Source organism: Lepisma saccharinum, chromosome 7 (assembly GCF_977018435.1).
Source record: "Lepisma saccharinum chromosome 7, izLepSacc3.1, whole genome shotgun sequence".
NCBI classification, from domain to species: domain Eukaryota; kingdom Metazoa; phylum Arthropoda; class Insecta; order Zygentoma; family Lepismatidae; genus Lepisma; species Lepisma saccharinum.
Genome location: NC_139235.1, coordinates 28925089 through 28940969, shown reverse-complemented (window position 1 = coordinate 28940969; position 15881 = coordinate 28925089). Strand labels below are relative to the sequence as shown.

The 15881-nt window shown below is 42.1% G+C and overlaps 2 protein-coding genes across 2 annotated transcripts; both read right to left on the bottom strand.

Annotated features, from left to right (window-relative positions):
* Window positions 1-960: 960 nt before the first annotated feature.
* On the bottom strand, window positions 961-7162 carry LOC145990399 (UDP-glycosyltransferase UGT5-like). The gene is made up of 4 exons (XM_083126095.1): window positions 6323-7162; window positions 4964-5189; window positions 4260-4479; window positions 961-1298 (listed from the first exon to the last, which is right to left on the bottom strand). The coding sequence occupies exons 1-4, from the start codon at window positions 7160-7162 to the stop codon at window positions 1010-1012; spliced, it is 1575 nt and encodes a 524-aa protein (XP_082982221.1). The 3' UTR covers window positions 961-1009.
* Window positions 7163-10087: 2925 nt separating this feature from the next.
* LOC145990398 (UDP-glucuronosyltransferase 2B7-like) lies at window positions 10088-15574 on the bottom strand. The gene is made up of 4 exons (XM_083126094.1): window positions 15496-15574; window positions 14137-14362; window positions 13433-13652; window positions 10088-10471 (listed from the first exon to the last, which is right to left on the bottom strand). Exons 2-4 carry the CDS (start codon window positions 14306-14308, stop codon window positions 10183-10185), a joined length of 681 nt encoding a protein of 226 aa, XP_082982220.1. The 5' UTR covers window positions 14309-14362; window positions 15496-15574; the 3' UTR covers window positions 10088-10182.
* Window positions 15575-15881: the final 307 nt, after the last annotated feature.

The following is a 15881-nucleotide window of genomic DNA, read 5'->3' as shown; positions in this document are numbered from 1 at the left end:
CACGCTATTTCATCATTTATAATTTTTCTACATTGAGTATTATCGATAAAATGTTAAAATATAACTGAGTTTTACATCCTCTAATCAGTAAATGTTGTCTGTACAAAGTGAAAGTTAGAATATGGCTGCCAAGCGCAGCGTCACGGCGAGTTCAAGCGTGCATCTGTCGCGCCTTTCTGCTCTCCCCGCCGACTCCACGTCTGCCGCAAATTCGGACAACGGAGGTTGGTTGAGTTCCCGGATGGAACAGTGTTTTAGGTGACATCTGCTGTCGATTCGGACGCAGCCTTACAAGAGCAAACCATTAAGGCAAGCCTCAAGCAGTATTGCCAGCTTCTTGCTTGAGGTTACATTAGACCCAAAAACAAAAAACCTTGGTGATTTTTTCGAGTGAGGAGTTGGTTGGTAATACTGCAGAACAAGCCTCAAGCAGCATTGCCAGCTCCTTGCTTTAGGTTACATTAGACCCAAAAACAAAAACCTTGGTGATTTTTTTCGAGTGAGGAGTTGGCAACACTGCAGAACAAGCCTCAAGCAGCATTGCCAGCTCCTTGCTTGAGGTTAGGTTATACCCAAAAACAACCTTGGTGATTTTTTTTGGGTGAGGAGCTGGCAACACTGCGAGCCCCACCGAGCCCCATTTTCGGTTTCCGAACCGGGCCACCTGCTCTACTCTTTAAGTTAGGTTAGACCAAATAAAAACCTTGGTGACTTTTCGAGTAAGAGGTTGGCAACACTGCGAGCCTCACCGAGCCTCATTTTCGACCTCAAGCAGTGTTGCCAGCTCCTTGCTTTAGGTTACGTTAGACCAAGATAAAAACTTGGTGATTTTTTCGAGTACGAGGTTGGCAACACTGCGAGAAAATGAGGCTCATGCCTTACGAGAGAAATCCATTAAGGCGAGCCTCACCGAGCCTCATTTTCGGTTTCAGAACCGGTGCCACTGCACTACTAATACACACTACATTTGAACACTTACATACACACACGCACACTGATCTTAACAATCTTAGTTCTGTTTAGACTTCTTGTCTTGAGTCTTTTTGTGCCTTACAACTCTTGCAATCAAACGAACAATTTTGCACAGCACGTAGAACACTACAGCCAATGCTATCAGCGACACACCAACGACATCTAGGAGGTAAATCTCGTACCAGCTGAGGTCGAGCGCTGCCGAACGCAGGTGCCGTGCTCCCTGGTGTCGAATGACGTACTCTGCCCAATAGACGCTCAGTTGCACAGGGTCCACTGGCTTGTCTTTCATCACTCGCGATCTTCTCTCCATGTTCTCCCTGTAGCTGGAAAGAAAAGAAATGAAATATCGAAGAGACTGAACAATTACGAATGAAATTAAGGAGCCGGTGGTCCCCGTTCCAAGACATCTTAAATTTTTACAACATATTGGAAATAATAAATACAACAGTTCTGTCTTCGTGTGAGATATACGTAATAGAAAATCTAAGTTCATGTGCAATTTGATGATTAATTTATTAATGGTCTCATATCCGTTAAAAAGGAGATACCTCTACCTGTGAATTACAACATATCATAAAGGCACAAGATATGGAAGTATAGCTCCACATATTCTTGATGTTGCCCTTCCAGATATCCAATGTAGAGACACTGGGTGCGGCTATGCACATGGTTTATTAACAAAATTAAAATGAGTTCAGCTTTTGCTAGACGGTGAGTAGAATGTAAGAGGTGTTGGCCTCAAGATTTTTTCTAAAACATATCACATGAATATCTAATGAACTAGTTCTTAATTGCTTTTGTAGGAAGGTATTTGGATGTGGGTGGGGACAGATTAAGTGATGCGAACACCAGATGTCGAAAACAATAATGCTACAAAGAGCAAATGAATACACACTAGCGACAACTAAAACAAAAGTAATCCCCTCCCATGCAGAAAGAAGATTATTACTCTATCACTCTTCGGAGTAAGAATTTCTAGGAAGTACGTGTCCCATAAGATAGTTTACACTAGCAGTTACTCGCCTTCGTTGACTAGCTATTTCAGATTATCTTGTTAGTGAGTGGTATACCGCCTGATACCTCGGCCTGACGTTAGAAAACACATCAAGGAGATCAGCATAAAGGCTACCAGAGGCTAGGAGGACAGTTCTACATCTTCAGAAACCTGGATCTATCATTGGAAACCAGCATGAGGATCTACAAAGTCATGGTACGACTAGCAATACTCTATGTCATCCTAGCGTGGCACAACATAGCCAAATCCAACCTGCATAAACTACAAGTCTGAAACAATGCAGCGAGAAGAATTAGCGGGAACAGCCGATGAAACTAACAGATCCTGGAGGACCTGGAGCTTGAACCTCTGCAAGACGCCATCGCCGAAGAAGTTGGAAAATTCTGGATCAGCATTAAAACATAATCAATCCTGAAGTCTTCAGCATACTCGGATAGTCCACCACCAGAACTTGTAACACCTTCCTTGCAAGAAGTCCTTCGGTTGTTGTAAGGGCCTCAGACTCAGCACAAGACGTACTCCAAAGCCAAGGGACAGAATTCAAACTGCCAGAATAGAGCCAGTGAACCAGCCAATACCAATGGAAGTCAGGGAAACGAAACTTCACAACAACAATCGCCAAATAATCATTAACCAGTAGCTATTGTTGTACATAGTCGTGGCCAAGTAAGCCTTTTGAACTATTGCCAATATCTAAGCAACAGCTGAAGCAAACCACACGAAGATTTACGTGAATGCTCAAGAAAGAATTCTAAGCAGAAATAATTTTAATTTTTCTGAATTTTGAATATCGTAGCTGTTTTTCGAAAGGAAACGTAAATTTGAAAACGGCTTCGCTGGCATCGTTAAAGGTCCAGCCGAGCTTTACGTACAATGAACAGAAAGTTATACACGGAAGAGCGTGTTGTTGTTCAGATTTGGTGGAAACACAATCGCAATTACAGTGATGATGTTGATTTACATGCGGAACATTTTCCAAACGCCGTACATTCACCTCGACGAGATATTCACACGTTGAATATTGTTCAGGTAGGCATGTTTCTGTTGCTACAGGTGAAAATATTGTAGCACAATGTTACGAACAGTCACCAACAAAATCAACACTGTAAGCATTCCGAGAGTATGACATATCTACGAGAATGACACATCTACAACAAAGGAGTCAGACAAAGTTGAAGATGGGTCCATCACGTAGGCCTACATTACTGCAAGGATTAAATTAAGATTGTTCTGTTTACATGAAGAATACATTTCTAAAAATGACAATTTATGGTACAAAATATTCTTCAGTATTATAGCCTACAGCAGACAGTAAACAAATAAAACACTTCCTCAATATTTTGAAAGAAATCGCAAAGTAACAGGTGAGGAAACAACTATAAAAACAACGGAAATATTGAAGGACGTGTTTAATGTATTAATTAAGATATCGAACACAAGTGAACTCTCGTAACAAGAGTTATTTTTAAACAGTAAAACAAGCAACAACAGCTTACTGAAGGATAGTAAGGAAAATAATAAAAGGAAGGCTTTTGTTGGAATTTCATAGTTCTTGCTGATTTATTTTCTTATCAGCAATTATTTATGTCCAATCACGGACCTTTTTGGGTTGGAACAATCTCACTGAAAGTCAATAGTACTGTTACAACCCAGAAGTGTCTGTGATTGTACACAAGTGACAGCACCAGAAATCAGAATGATATGTGTGGGGGGAGGGGGTTATTTGCTATCATATTTAACGTACCTCTAAATATCGTGCACGATTGCATATTTGGGCTAACAGAGGGTTTGTTTGTCTACTTTTTGCCCTTGATGGGAGAGAAGGTGATAAGGAAAGCGGACTGGCCTGGCCAATCACGAGGGAGACTCCTCACCTACCCCTCCTCGTCGCTAAGACGTGTCGAGGGCACTGGCCCATCCGAAAGTTCCACGTACGCTCGAAAATTATCCCTAACTTAGAGGAAAATTTACTTTATTATTATCAAGATTCTCCATATTAGTAAATTAAACTTTGTACGTAGATCAGAATCTGTTCCCTTTTTTCTAATTATTATAAACTGAATATAAAACAAATTATGTGTATAATGTAATGAATGTTATTAATTCAAAGAAAGCAGTATATAATTTGAGATATACACATATGTAAAATTACCGGCTCAAATAATTCAGCCTAGTCACGCCCCTGTCTGGTGCCGTCACTGATGCACGCAAACACGTGTTTAAGAATTCTTGTGACACCAAATAAGATAAGATCGAAGGAATAACCAACCTGGTATCATTGGCGACCTTGTCCAGGGCTTCCAGGAGCTTGTCGGCGGTGATTTCTCCAAATTCCAGCATTTCTCCAGTGCCGTCCCTCTTGGCGCGAGCAATGTTGAAGCCCTGATCGGCGAACATCGGGATTCCGACGACAGGGACTCTGTGGTAGATTGCTTCCTGCGTGCTTTGTAGGCCCCCATGAGTTATGAACGCTCGGATCTTCGGGTGGCCTGGACAGAGAGAAAGAGAAACATTCACATCCAATCTATGAAGTTTCATACTTTAAAAATGTGCGACTAGAAATAAAGAAAGAGAAACAAATAACTTGGAAGGAAGAGAGAGAGAGAGAAGATAGATGGAGAAATAGAAGAAAGAGAGAGGCTGTGCCCGAAAGGTACAAAGAGCAGACCTGAAGTATGGTCTTGTCGGAAGTGACGTCACCTAGTGCAGTTCGAAAGCGCCAATTAAACGAGCAATCAAGACCCACTGCGCGTTGAACGCATCGTTACAGCCTTGAGTACTTGACCCCTACATTCATTGTAGGAGTATCGGTATCTTACCTCGTGTCCCAGGTCTGTCCTTATCCCACATGGGAGCCTAATGGTCTGTTTGGGAAGGCATGTAGGGCTAGGGTGTGTGCTTCATTGAAGTCCTCGTGAGAACACCCTGAATAATGCTAAACGATCAAGAAACAGAAGCGACAGGATATCTCGCCTAGTACATCTTGCTGTGGTAGCCAGTTCTGCAGCTTCACGTTCTTCGTGACTCCTTCAGGAGGACTGCCGCTCCACTTCCACAGGACTTTCTGGGGGATGCTCCCGAACGCCTTCACGATCTCCTGTAGGATGTGCGGGGGGAAATCTTGCGGAGGGACAACGGAGCCCATGGAGAACAGGATGAACCCTGCGTCTCCAGAAGACTCCACGAAATCGGACAATTCCTGAAAATGGGAAGAAATATTGTTTCTTAAGTTGACTGAAAAATTATCAAAGCAGCACAAATATGGTTAAAATGAACGACACACTAACAAGGGACCTATTTGACTTTGAGTTCGCAAGTGCAATGTCTAAACATGCTGACAAAAAAATCGTAGCTGCTAATGTATGTGCATAGGGGAACGAGGGGTAATAATTGCACTCGAGATGTAGAACGTAACCTTCTACGGACTGTATGATCGACGTTTACAAATGGTTCAAAACACACCTTTTAACTTGCACCATGAGCAATGAATGAAAAATGACGCGCCACAGCGATCACAAAAGTGTGCGCCAGCAAGATCAAAGGCGAACTTCTTCGTCGTTATAAAGCGTTTAGGGCGATCAACTAGGTGGACACTCTTACAGAATGCATAGACAATGATGCTCGTATAACGTGGTGACGAGAACTAATGGAAGGTGATGTCATGCAACCGAATTTGTCATTTGCCACTTCCTTCTCACTATCGGAAATTGCTTGCGTCCCTTTCTACCGAAAAGTCAGCTTTAACAAGTGTTGCTGTAAGTATAATGTAATGCTTGCTTTGTTTAGGAATAGCCATTGGTTTGTTTTTATGTCAACACTTGTGCTGCATGCTTCGGTTTTGCCATCCGACTACGTCTCGTTCGGACGTATCACATTCGGATACCTCTCGCTGCGCCCTCTGTTGCCATTAGCATCCAATATCGAGCTGTGGGGCTTCGAACGTTGTGAACACCATTGGGCGATCGCGACCTCGAAATCCAATAGGTCCCATCGGGCACGATTTAACACTTCACCACTTTTAAATTTCCTCTCCTTTCGATCTTCGCCTCCTTCCCTCTCCTTACGATATTCATCTCCTCTCCTCTGCTTCAAGTCTTCACGTACTACTTCTATCTCTTCCTAGAGAGACGATGAGAGAATAGAAGTTGAGTCGAAAGGAGAGAGAGCGTTTCAATAAGAGTGAAAGAGATAATTAATATTATGATTATTATGTGTGGTATACCTGCTTAGTCTTTGCAAGGGCCTTCAGGAAACATATTTCTACATAGGAGACTTGACATTGGCCTGTTATAAACACATTTAGGCTAGTGATCCAAGTTGAAATTCGCTTACCTTTGGTAGAGCCTTTGGTGGCCTGCAGTGGGTCGCAGCGAGTGGAATTATGGTGGGTAGATTAGGCCGTGGGTAATCGACGCTCGGATCACTGTTGACAAAAACAAGGCTAGCATTCTTCTCTAGCTCTGACAAGGAGGGAACATCGTCACCAAGATGGAGCCTGATAATGGAGTCCATGTCTCTGAAGTAGAGGACTTCGCGCGAGAACCGCATAAGGAGAGAGAAGTAGGTGTTGTGGAAACGTTCCCAGAATCCCATGCGATCCGAGTATGGTAGATACAGGTTGGACACGTAGGACCAAGGTTGCGGGTTCCAGACGGCATTGTCGATCCACGGCACGAGAGGCGCTGAGGACATTGTGATGTAAGGTACCTGGAGCTTGTAGGAGAACGGGAAGGCGCATTCGTTCACAATGCTTCCCGTGAGCATCAGATCGAATTTCTTATCCGATGACAAGATGTGCTTGACGATTTTGGTACCCAGAAGGAATTCACAGGCAGCTTTTCCAACTGCTGGCAGGGTGAACCAAATGCAGTTCCCTCTGCCATTGAGCCTCATCTCGACAACATTTGGAAAGGGCTTCTTGATCGCTTCTAGCCATCCCTGTGGGACATGTTGCTTTATCTTGGACTTCGCAGAGTCCACGGGCAGTGGAATAGGAGCGATGAACACGACTTCATGACCCCTCTCGGACAGACCTTCCAGTATTGGCCTGAAATAGATGAGATGGGAAGTTGTGGCAAATGAAAACACAGCCAGTATCCTAGCACCACTGACAGCACAAATCGCTTGCTGAAGCAGGACACAGACCACCAACCCTTGCTTGCTGATGAACATGACTGGTGCCTGCAGTGAACCAAAACACTATGGAAAGATTGTCAAACATACCTATAGGCACAGGAGCGGCGCACATAAAAGAAGAGGTGGTTTGGTCGAAAGGATGTAGGGAACATCCATATCGGGTTGTTGAGACGTATTTGGAACAGAACAGGTTAAGCAAGTATGTCAAGAGTCCTGAGGGATAATTGTTCATGATAAGTTAGACAAAGAAAAACTTTGCTTTCAAGACCACCTTTAACAGTGGTTATTCCGAAAATAAAATAACAAACACTTGCACAATTGTGTATTTTGTCAGATAACGGGACGATGGACGATACTTGGAGGTCGTAAAGAAGTCGCAGGTCGATGACAAGGTGGCGCTTATTTCTTGCATAGTTATTTACAGTTTTATAACTTACTCTATCGTCGAGGAGAAAACGGGGTAATTTGGACACCTTAACAAAAAAAGTCGAAATGAAGAAAATAGTTGATGTACAGAACATTCGGGGGCGGGGGTTACAAATGCTCTTTCTGCTCCCGTCAAGTTATGCCTATGACGAACAGGAATTCAAAGTAAAAGACTGTCCCGATTAAATCGGGAGACACGTCTGATAGATTTACAATTGGGAAAATCATAATTAAGCGTGTAGTTGAAAACAACCTATTTTCATATATTGCATGCAGCTCTACTTTTTCTGCAATGTGGATCAAGAACTGGGGACGTGGAGAAGCACAACACTCCACGTAACCAATAGTCACGTGACCCTCTTTGCTTTCCTGTCATGTTGACCTTCGCGTGGAACACATTTCTCGGTGTTAAGACAGGCAAAATCACCCGATCATCGAAGGGTGCAATATGTGTTGCCTACCCTCCTGTATTACTTGCTCCTATTAAAGCCTTATGGGGAAGAACTTTTTCCCATGACTGTACGTACCTTTTACCTTTCTGAAACCAAACTGTTGTCCTAACTCTGTATCAACTTTAGCGCATTAGCATGTATTTAGTATTCGCACAATTTTAGCCGAATAAGATATCAGGCTGGTCGTTTTTGGTTCAGAGCATTTTTTTAGAGTTACATTTCTTCTGTAGAGGGTCTACATTCGTCGTGAAGTCTTCGTCCAATCTTCTTTCTCAAAGATTTCTTTCTCCTTTCCCTCCTAGGAACTTGATTAGTTCGATAGAGCGCTCATCAATACACCCTTGTTCTTCATTATCCTCAGTGCTTGCGCGAATTCTTCCTTCAGGATGGAAAGTTCTTTCTCATCAGACACATGATTTTCATTTTCTCTAAGTACGGTGTCCGGACGATTAATTTTGTCATATAGCTATTCTACATACCACGTGGCGCCAGTGGCGTACGCAAGGGGGGGGGTTACCGGGTTTAAAACCCCCCCCTTGAGCTTTTGAAATATTATGGAAAATGCTGTAGAAAAAAAATAAAAATGGCTAATTTATCACAGTTAAAGATTTGCGACAGTAATAATAATAATAATAATAATAATAATTTGAATTATTATTCCCATGCAGCATGAAGAAAGACACAACATTGCAAACACAATCTAAGTGGCCGCATAGTTCAATTTTGCAATTCTTTTTGCAAAAATTCGCGCAGTGACTGTCGCGAGAATTGTGAAAATTCCTTGCTTCGTCGCAGTGTGCCGACCTTATTGCAAACGTTCTTCCCGTTACTGATTTCACATCCCCTTGTGAACTCTCAAGTGATACTGAATCTACATCCACATCATTAAATAGTGTTGAAGAAATGCTTTGTGAATCACCTAGAAGTGATAAATGTGTTGGAATGTCTATAAACTTTAGCAACATGTATTCTCGCGCTTCATCATCATCCTGGGCGAGTTCCATAGGTAAAGGTAATGTAAATTCCCCCCTGCATATAGCACCCTGCCATGAAGGCACACGTAGTGGTGTGGTGGGCCCCAAAGATTCTCGATCTCGAACTATTTTGCATCTGATGTGATCAGCACCATGCTCCGGCAGCCTTCATCCCCCAGGGTTGCTGTCAGGTACCCATTGCTATGAGGCTGGGTGCGGAGACAAGGCTGGATCAATTCCGGAAATCGAAACTGGATATCCCACGAAGTTGTCAGACTAGACCAGCGCGACTCCTTGAATGAGTTTCATATTTCGATTATTTCAATAAATTTAATATATTTGCTTGTTTTATGGATTTTCTTCACACTTAAAATGTCTCACTTATCATATACAAATAACCGTTGACTAGACAATTATTTTGTAACAAAGAAACAAAAGAAATGTAATATTTTTTTTATATCTTTCATAAATAGCAGTTTCATTAGTAGTAATTATTAGTAGTAATTAAATTAATTAATTAATTATAAGAATTATTAATTAATTTTTATTATTAATTAATTAAAGTATAATAAAACAATGGTAATGTGAATTTGTAGAAAGTTTTCGAAATAACACCCCCCTTGATGAAATCCTGCGTACGCTACTGACGTGGCCATAACTAAAGATGCACTATTCAGATCTCTCTGGAGTTGGTTCCAGGAATCCGATTGTGGTGAAACTTTGTACCTATGCAGACCATGGGGAAGCAAATGTTACGAAAGAAAATTTTCGAAACAATGAGATTTATGCACGACAGATGTGAGTAATCGATAATAAAATCCTTATTGTCATTATCGATAAATCACGTCGTGCATAAATCCCCTTGTAGAACATAGAAACAAACATGAACCAACCAATAGCAGTTAATGTCTTGTTCGAATTCAGCACCCTCAAAATCTATAACAATTGGTTAGATTTTATTTCTAAAAAAATTGAATTTGAGAGTAGTGAAATCTGGAAAACTTTCAAAGTGACGTTTGGAGCCTTGGTTCAGTAAGCCTCTACCTGACTACGGTCATACAAATCAATTCAGGGTTTAAATATACTTATCGGAGTAATATTTCAGGTATTATTATTAAACATATCTTGTACATATTCACAAATTTATTAATACACACTACATTTGAACACTTACATACACACACGCACACTGATCTTAACAATCTTAGTTCTGTTTAGACTTCTTGTCTTGAGTCTTTTTGTGCCTTACAACTCTTGCAATCAAACGAACAATTTTGCACAGCACGTAGAACACTACAGCCAATGCTATCAGCGACACACCAACGACATCTAGGAGGTAAATCTCGTACCAGCTGAGGTCGAGCGCTGCCGAACGCAGGTGCCGTGCTCCCTGGTGTCGAATGACGTACTCTGCCCAATAGACGCTCAGTTGCACAGGGTCCACTGGCTTGTCTTTCATCACTCGCGATCTTCTCTCCATGTTCTCCCTGTAGCTGGAAAGAAAAGAAATGAAATATCGAAGAGACTGAACAATTACGAATGAAATTAAGGAGCCGGTGGTCCCCGTTCCAAGACATCTTAAATTTTTACAACATATTGGAAATAATAAATACAACAGTTCTGTCTTCGTGTGAGATATACGTAATAGAAAATCTAAGTTCATGTGCAATTTGATGATTAATTTATTAATGGTCTCATATCCGTTAAAAAGGAGATACCTCTACCTGTGAATTACAACATATCATAAAGGCACAAGATATGGAAGTATAGCTCCACATATTCTTGATGTTGCCCTTCCAGATATCCAATGTAGAGACACTGGGTGCGGCTATGCACATGGTTTATTAACAAAATTAAAATGAGTTCAGCTTTTGCTAGACGGTGAGTAGAATGTAAGAGGTGTTGGCCTCAAGATTTTTTCTAAAACATATCACATGAATATCTAATGAACTAGTTCTTAATTGCTTTTGTAGGAAGGTATTTGGATGTGGGTGGGGACAGATTAAGTGATGCGAACACCAGATGTCGAAAACAATAATGCTACAAAGAGCAAATGAATACACACTAGCGACAACTAAAACAAAAGTAATCCCCTCCCATGCAGAAAGAAGATTATTACTCTATCACTCTTCGGAGTAAGAATTTCTAGGAAGTACGTGTCCCATAAGATAGTTTACACTAGCAGTTACTCGCCTTCGTTGACTAGCTATTTCAGATTATCTTGTTAGTGAGTGGTATACCGCCTGATACCTCGGCCTGACGTTAGAAAACACATCAAGGAGATCAGCATAAAGGCTACCAGAGGCTAGGAGGACAGTTCTACATCTTCAGAAACCTGGATCTATCATTGGAAACCAGCATGAGGATCTACAAAGTCATGGTACGACTAGCAATACTCTATGTCATCCTAGCGTGGCACAACATAGCCAAATCCAACCTGCATAAACTACAAGTCTGAAACAATGCAGCGAGAAGAATTAGCGGGAACAGCCGATGAAACTAACAGATCCTGGAGGACCTGGAGCTTGAACCTCTGCAAGACGCCATCGCCGAAGAAGTTGGAAAATTCTGGATCAGCATTAAAACATAATCAATCCTGAAGTCTTCAGCATACTCGGATAGTCCACCACCAGAACTTGTAACACCTTCCTTGCAAGAAGTCCTTCGGTTGTTGTAAGGGCCTCAGACTCAGCACAAGACGTACTCCAAAGCCAAGGGACAGAATTCAAACTGCCAGAATAGAGCCAGTGAACCAGCCAATACCAATGGAAGTCAGGGAAACGAAACTTCACAACAACAATCGCCAAATAATCATTAACCAGTAGCTATTGTTGTACATAGTCGTGGCCAAGTAAGCCTTTTGAACTATTGCCAATATCTAAGCAACAGCTGAAGCAAACCACACGAAGATTTACGTGAATGCTCAAGAAAGAATTCTAAGCAGAAATAATTTTAATTTTTCTGAATTTTGAATATCGTAGCTGTTTTTCGAAAGGAAACGTAAATTTGAAAACGGCTTCGCTGGCATCGTTAAAGGTCCAGCCGAGCTTTACGTACAATGAACAGAAAGTTATACACGGAAGAGCGTGTTGTTGTTCAGATTTGGTGGAAACACAATCGCAATTACAGTGATGATGTTGATTTACATGCGGAACATTTTCCAAACGCCGTACATTCACCTCGACGAGATATTCACACGTTGAATATTGTTCAGGTAGGCATGTTTCTGTTGCTACAGGTGAAAATATTGTAGCACAATGTTACGAACAGTCACCAACAAAATCAACACTGTAAGCATTCCGAGAGTATGACATATCTACGAGAATGACACATCTACAACAAAGGAGTCAGACAAAGTTGAAGATGGGTCCATCACGTAGGCCTACATTACTGCAAGGATTAAATTAAGATTGTTCTGTTTACATGAAGAATACATTTCTAAAAATGACAATTTATGGTACAAAATATTCTTCAGTATTATAGCCTACAGCAGACAGTAAACAAATAAAACACTTCCTCAATATTTTGAAAGAAATCGCAAAGTAACAGGTGAGGAAACAACTATAAAAACAACGGAAATATTGAAGGACGTGTTTAATGTATTAATTAAGATATCGAACACAAGTGAACTCTCGTAACAAGAGTTATTTTTAAACAGTAAAACAAGCAACAACAGCTTACTGAAGGATAGTAAGGAAAATAATAAAAGGAAGGCTTTTGTTGGAATTTCATAGTTCTTGCTGATTTATTTTCTTATCAGCAATTATTTATGTCCAATCACGGACCTTTTTGGGTTGGAACAATCTCACTGAAAGTCAATAGTACTGTTACAACCCAGAAGTGTCTGTGATTGTACACAAGTGACAGCACCAGAAATCAGAATGATATGTGTGGGGGGAGGGGGTTATTTGCTATCATATTTAACGTACCTCTAAATATCGTGCACGATTGCATATTTGGGCTAACAGAGGGTTTGTTTGTCTACTTTTTGCCCTTGATGGGAGAGAAGGTGATAAGGAAAGCGGACTGGCCTGGCCAATCACGAGGGAGACTCCTCACCTACCCCTCCTCGTCGCTAAGACGTGTCGAGGGCACTGGCCCATCCGAAAGTTCCACGTACGCTCGAAAATTATCCCTAACTTAGAGGAAAATTTACTTTATTATTATCAAGATTCTCCATATTAGTAAATTAAACTTTGTACGTAGATCAGAATCTGTTCCCTTTTTTCTAATTATTATAAACTGAATATAAAACAAATTATGTGTATAATGTAATGAATGTTATTAATTCAAAGAAAGCAGTATATAATTTGAGATATACACATATGTAAAATTACCGGCTCAAATAATTCAGCCTAGTCACGCCCCTGTCTGGTGCCGTCACTGATGCACGCAAACACGTGTTTAAGAATTCTTGTGACACCAAATAAGATAAGATCGAAGGAATAACCAACCTGGTATCATTGGCGACCTTGTCCAGGGCTTCCAGGAGCTTGTCGGCGGTGATTTCTCCAAATTCCAGCATTTCTCCAGTGCCGTCCCTCTTGGCGCGAGCAATGTTGAAGCCCTGATCGGCGAACATCGGGATTCCGACGACAGGGACTCTGTGGTAGATTGCTTCCTGCGTGCTTTGTAGGCCCCCATGAGTTATGAACGCTCGGATCTTCGGGTGGCCTGGACAGAGAGAAAGAGAAACATTCACATCCAATCTATGAAGTTTCATACTTTAAAAATGTGCGACTAGAAATAAAGAAAGAGAAACAAATAACTTGGAAGGAAGAGAGAGAGAGAGAAGATAGATGGAGAAATAGAAGAAAGAGAGAGGCTGTGCCCGAAAGGTACAAAGAGCAGACCTGAAGTATGGTCTTGTCGGAAGTGACGTCACCTAGTGCAGTTCGAAAGCGCCAATTAAACGAGCAATCAAGACCCACTGCGCGTTGAACGCATCGTTACAGCCTTGAGTACTTGACCCCTACATTCATTGTAGGAGTATCGGTATCTTACCTCGTGTCCCAGGTCTGTCCTTATCCCACATGGGAGCCTAATGGTCTGTTTGGGAAGGCATGTAGGGCTAGGGTGTGTGCTTCATTGAAGTCCTCGTGAGAACACCCTGAATAATGCTAAACGATCAAGAAACAGAAGCGACAGGATATCTCGCCTAGTACATCTTGCTGTGGTAGCCAGTTCTGCAGCTTCACGTTCTTCGTGACTCCTTCAGGAGGACTGCCGCTCCACTTCCACAGGACTTTCTGGGGGATGCTCCCGAACGCCTTCACGATCTCCTGTAGGATGTGCGGGGGGAAATCTTGCGGAGGGACAACGGAGCCCATGGAGAACAGGATGAACCCTGCGTCTCCAGAAGACTCCACGAAATCGGACAATTCCTGAAAATGGGAAGAAATATTGTTTCTTAAGTTGACTGAAAAATTATCAAAGCAGCACAAATATGGTTAAAATGAACGACACACTAACAAGGGACCTATTTGACTTTGAGTTCGCAAGTGCAATGTCTAAACATGCTGACAAAAAAATCGTAGCTGCTAATGTATGTGCATAGGGGAACGAGGGGTAATAATTGCACTCGAGATGTAGAACGTAACCTTCTACGGACTGTATGATCGACGTTTACAAATGGTTCAAAACACACCTTTTAACTTGCACCATGAGCAATGAATGAAAAATGACGCGCCACAGCGATCACAAAAGTGTGCGCCAGCAAGATCAAAGGCGAACTTCTTCGTCGTTATAAAGCGTTTAGGGCGATCAACTAGGTGGACACTCTTACAGAATGCATAGACAATGATGCTCGTATAACGTGGTGACGAGAACTAATGGAAGGTGATGTCATGCAACCGAATTTGTCATTTGCCACTTCCTTCTCACTATCGGAAATTGCTTGCGTCCCTTTCTACCGAAAAGTCAGCTTTAACAAGTGTTGCTGTAAGTATAATGTAATGCTTGCTTTGTTTAGGAATAGCCATTGGTTTGTTTTTATGTCAACACTTGTGCTGCATGCTTCGGTTTTGCCATCCGACTACGTCTCGTTCGGACGTATCACATTCGGATACCTCTCGCTGCGCCCTCTGTTGCCATTAGCATCCAATATCGAGCTGTGGGGCTTCGAACGTTGTGAACACCATTGGGCGATCGCGACCTCGAAATCCAATAGGTCCCATCGGGCACGATTTAACACTTCACCACTTTTAAATTTCCTCTCCTTTCGATCTTCGCCTCCTTCCCTCTCCTTACGATATTCATCTCCTCTCTTCTGCTTCAAGTCTTCACGTACTACTTCTATCTCTTCCTAGAGAGACGATGAGAGAATAGAAGTTGAGTCGAAAGGAGAGAGAGCGTTTCAATAAGAGTGAAAGAGATAATTAATATTATGATTATTATATGTGGTATACCTGCTTAGTCTTTGCAAGGGCCTTCAGGAAACATATTTCTACATAGGAGACTTGACATTGGCCTGTTATAAACACATTTAGGCTAGTGATCCAAGTTGAAATTCTCTTACCTTTGGTAGAGCCTTTGGTGGCCTGCAGTGGGTCGCAGCGAGTGGAATTATGGTGGGTAGATTAGGCCGTGGGTAGTCGACGCTCTAGCTCTGACAAGGAGGGAACATCGTCACCAAGATGGCGCCTGATAATGGAGTCCATGTCTCTGAAGTAGAGGACTTCGCGCGAGAACCGCATAAGGAGGGAGAAGTAGGTGTTGTGGAAACGTTCCCAGAATCCCATGCGATCCGAGTATGGTAGATACAGGTTGGACACGTAGGACCAAGGTTGCGGGTTCCAGACGGCATTGTCGATCCACGGCACGAGAGGCGCTGAGGACATTGTGATGTAAGGTACCTGGGTGCTTAGTCCCGACTCTCAATACGTGAGCACGGAAACGACCATT

Bases quoted from the DNA above. Each gene is read 5' to 3' on its own strand.
- LOC145990398 (XM_083126094.1), bottom strand. From the start codon at position 14,308: ATGGGCTCCGTTGTCCCTCCGCAAGATTTCCCCCCGCACATCCTACAG. The intron at 13,653-14,136 runs GCGAGATATCCT...CTCTCTGTCCAG, and splicing joins ACCACAGCAAGATGTACTAG to GCCACCCGAAGATCCGAGCG. The intron at 10,472-13,432 runs GTTGGTTATTCC...TTTTCTTTCCAG, and splicing joins AAGGTCGCCAATGATACCAG to CTACAGGGAGAACATGGAGA.
- LOC145990399 (XM_083126095.1), bottom strand. From the start codon at position 7,162: ATGTTCATCAGCAAGCAAGGGTTGGTGGTCTGTGTCCTGCTTCAGCAA. The intron at 5,190-6,322 runs GTAAGCGAATTT...TCCCATTTTCAG, and splicing joins CACCAAAGGCTCTACCAAAG to GAATTGTCCGATTTCGTGGA. The intron at 4,480-4,963 runs GCGAGATATCCT...CTCTCTGTCCAG, and splicing joins ACCACAGCAAGATGTACTAG to GCCACCCGAAGATCCGAGCG.